We start from the raw sequence: 3,865 nt of genomic DNA, 5'->3' as shown, positions 1-3,865 counted from the left end.
AGCAAACGGGGCCTATTGAAAACGTTGATAGAGAAAGAGGCCATTTCTTATGTCCATAGCCGAGGCTGCGTTCGAGGGTGTGTAGGGGCGTGTGGGGTCAGTGATGTGACCAAGATTTCGTGGTTGAAACAGACTAGAAAAAGGCCCATGTGAGCATCCATTCGAAGCAAATTTCTTTAAAAAAAAAAAGAACCCCCAAAAAAAAAAAACAAATTGAAGAAGGAGAGACGGAGAGTTCGATGTCAAATGAATAAAATATTATAACATGTAGATAATGTAAATCGAGTCCATCTCAACTATCGAAATATGAATATCACGATTTATAGACTATGCAATAACTTTTTTATTTGAAGAGATAAAGAAACGATACTCATTAGATTGAATAACTTCGATTTGAAAAACGGATTTTGACTATAATCCTCGTTCTTATTGGCCCATAATTTTAGGATGCCCTCCAATCATAGCTCTTTTTCTCTCTCTCCCGTCCTCTCCCCTTTATGTGTCAATGGTTGTGACTTATATATTGGTAATGTTTCAACCTATTTATTACCAGGCAATTTCAAAGTTCCTCACCCACGCCATGTTTTGGTATCACCACATTTTTCCACATTTTTCTTCTTTTTACTAATGTGTCGATTCATTTTTTTATATCTAAATATAATTTAAGCCCCTTCGAATGTCAATCCTCAACCTCAAGTGCCCTCCCCACAAATCTACCACGTGGTTTTCTCCTAAATGTCTGAGGTGGACCTCCTCACACACACAATGCCTCCTCTCTCTCTCTCTCTCTCTCTCTCTCTCTCTCTCTCTCCACCGCTTATCTCTATTTATACCCATTTTCCCTCATTTCTTCTCCCCCAAATCTCTCTCTCTCTCTCTCTAGTCTTCATTATTGTTTCTCTCCTTATTCTTCTGGCACCATTTCTAGACCAAACCCAGAAAAGGGAAGGTGGGGAAGCAACAAAACCAAGAAAAGAGAAGAGAAAAGAAAAGCCATGGCTCTTCCCACGATATCACCCAACTCTAGTAGTAGTAGTTGGGCTACGTATGATCACCTATCTTCTTCATCTTCTTCTGCTTCTTCTTCTTCTTCTTCACTAGTGGACTTGGGCCTCTTGCGCATGGCCAAGAACAAGAAGAACAAGCCCACCAACATCAAATTCACAATAAATGGTGCTTTGCAGTCTCCTCCCATGCTCCACTTCCCAAAGCAATCCCACCAACAACCACCACCTGCAATCACTACTAAAGAACCCACAAGCACCTCCACCTCCACCACCACCACCACCACCAAGAAAACCCACCACCACCACCACCTTCCACAGTGGAATTTCCTACAAAAGGCCGCCGCCACCACCTTAGACTTCGTCGAGAGCGCGCTGATTTCGCGGGAGCTCCACCACCCTCTCCCCAAGAATGCCGACCCCGACGTTCAAATTGCGGGGAACTTCGCCCCGGTTCCCGAGCAGCCCATCTGCCACCACCTCGCGGTGGCCGGCAAGATCCCCGATTGCATAAACGGAGTCTATGTACGGAACGGCGCTAACCCGCTGCACGAGCCCATGGCGGGGCACCACTTGTTCGACGGCGATGGCATGGTCCACGCGGTGACGATTGGCGGAGGTTGCGCCAGCTATGCCTGCCGGTTTACGGAGACACAGCGGCTGGTCCAGGAACGGGAGCTGGGCCGGCCCGTGTTCCCGAAGGCTATCGGTGAGCTGCACGGCCACTCCGGTATCGCCCGCCTCCTCCTCTTCTACGCAAGGGGGGCGTTCGGCCTCCTCGACCACAGCTGCGGGAGCGGCGTCGCCAACGCCGGCCTTGTCTACTTCAATAACCGCCTGCTGGCGATGTCCGAGGATGACCTGCCGTACCAGGTGAGGGTCAAGCACTCCGGCGACCTCGAGACGGTGGGTCGGTACGACTTTGACGGCCAGCTCGACTCCACCATGATCGCCCACCCCAAGGTGGACCCCATCACGAAGGAGCTCTTTGCCCTGAGCTACGACGTTGTCAACAAGCCTTACCTCAAGTACTTCAGGTTCTCGCCGGACGGCGAGAAGTCGCCGGACGTCGAGATCCCCTTGCCGGTCCCGACCATGATGCACGACTTCGCCATCACCGAGAACTTTGTCGTGATCCCAGACCATCAGGTCGTGTTCAAGCTCCAGGAGATGCTATGCGGTGGCTCGCCGGTGATCTACGACAAGGAGAAGACGTCCCGCTTTGGGATCCTCGACAAGAGGGCGAGCGACGGGTCGGGGATCCGGTGGGTTGAGGTACCGGCCACGTTCTGCTTCCACCTGTGGAACGCGTGGGAGGAGCCGGAGCGGGGCGAGGTGGTGGTGATCGGATCGTGCATGACGCCGGCAGACAAAATCTTCAACGAGTGCGACGAGAGCCTCCAGAGCGTGCTCTCCGAAATTCGCCTAAATCCGACGACCGGAAAGTCCACCCGCCGACCCATAATTCACCCCTCCGAGCAAGTGAACTTGGAGGCCGGCATGGTGAACCGGAACCTCCTGGGCCGGAAAACAAAATACGCATACCTCGCCATCGCCGAGCCGTGGCCAAAGGTCTCCGGCTTCGCCAAGGTCGACCTCGAGACGGGCGAGGTCAAGAAGCACTTCTACGGCGACAACAGATACGGCGGCGAACCCTTCTTCTTGCCGGCCGAACAAGACCCCGCGTGCGAAGACCACGGCCACATTCTCGCCTTCGTGCACGACGAGACGATGTGGACATCGGAGCTCCAGATCGTGAACGCCGCGAACCTGGAGCTCGAGGCCACGGTCGAGTTGCCGTCCCGGGTCCCCTACGGCTTTCATGGGACGTTCATCGAGTCCAAAGACCTAGCGAGCCAAGTATGAGTGATATAAACCTTTAGTTTCGTTCTATTTCTGGGGTTTTGGTCTTTCTTCGGGTTGGTGTAGTGTACGTGTGATTATAGAGTGAAGCAGCAGAGGAGGAGGACGAGGAGGAGGAGGTTGTGGAGGTTTTTACCGGAGAGACAGTTCATCCGGTTCCTCGTGGAAGATGAAACCTGAAACGCAAGCACAAGCCAGACTTTCTGGTTCTGTTTGTTTGTTTAAGGTTTTTCGTTGGGAAAAAAGGAAATGTTTGAGCAGAGACCAGCTCGTAGCTTTTGGACAGTGTAGTTTTTGAGCTCAGCTGGTTTCTGTTTTATCTCTCTTTTTTCTGCTTTTCCTTCTTTCATTATCCTGTAATGTTATTATTAGTTAATTTTTTTATGTCTGCAATCTGTAAATTTCCCTCTTCCTTCTCCAATTGCAATTCTAGTATGCGTGGAGGAACTATGTTTTCCTTTCTTCTTTTGCCTTTTGTTTCGGTTGAATGGACTACACAAGAATTCTGGAGTAAAATATAGTTTTTTTTTATTATAGAGTATTGCCTATTTGGCGTTGTTTTAGAGCTACGTATGCATATCATAGGCTCAAGACATCACTTGTACATTCGAAACGTCACGTTATCATTGTTGACCAAAATTAGGTATCAAGTCGCTGCCCTATATTCTGAACAAGAATGCAATTGAGTTGCTCGACTTTACGAATCAAATGATACTTGATAATAACGTTAGGGAAAATGACACAAATAGTTCATGAACTTTGACTCAATATATAATTTGATCCATGAACTTTTAATTTGTTCAATGTAGTTCCTGAATTTTAGCATAATATTTAATTTGGTCCCTGAACTTTTAATTTGTTCAATATGGTCTATGAACTTTTAGTACATGTTAATTTAGTCCCTGAACTATTTGAAAATGTTCAATGTAGTCTTTCCATTAATTTAAGTTAAGGACTACATTAAACATTTTCAGATAGTTTTGGAACTAAATTAAACA

General features: G+C 48.2%; 1 protein-coding gene across 1 annotated transcript; it reads left to right on the top strand.

Moving 5' to 3' along the window:
- The first annotated feature begins 858 nt into the window (after positions 1-858).
- Positions 859-3,260, top strand: LOC115688908 (9-cis-epoxycarotenoid dioxygenase NCED2, chloroplastic). Its single transcript, XM_030614866.2, has one exon. The coding sequence runs from the start codon at positions 996-998 to the stop codon at positions 2,868-2,870; it is 1,875 nt and encodes a 624-aa protein (XP_030470726.1). The 5' UTR covers positions 859-995; the 3' UTR covers positions 2,871-3,260.
- The last annotated feature ends 605 nt before the right edge of the window (positions 3,261-3,865 follow it).

This window comes from Syzygium oleosum, unplaced genomic scaffold (genome assembly GCF_021117445.2).
Source record: "Syzygium oleosum isolate NSW1041296 unplaced genomic scaffold, Sole_v2.1 Sole_v2.18, whole genome shotgun sequence".
In the NCBI taxonomy this organism is placed as follows: domain Eukaryota; kingdom Viridiplantae; phylum Streptophyta; class Magnoliopsida; order Myrtales; family Myrtaceae; genus Syzygium; species Syzygium oleosum.
Note: the sequence above shows the minus strand (reverse complement) of the source record. Positions and strands in the feature narration are given on the sequence as shown.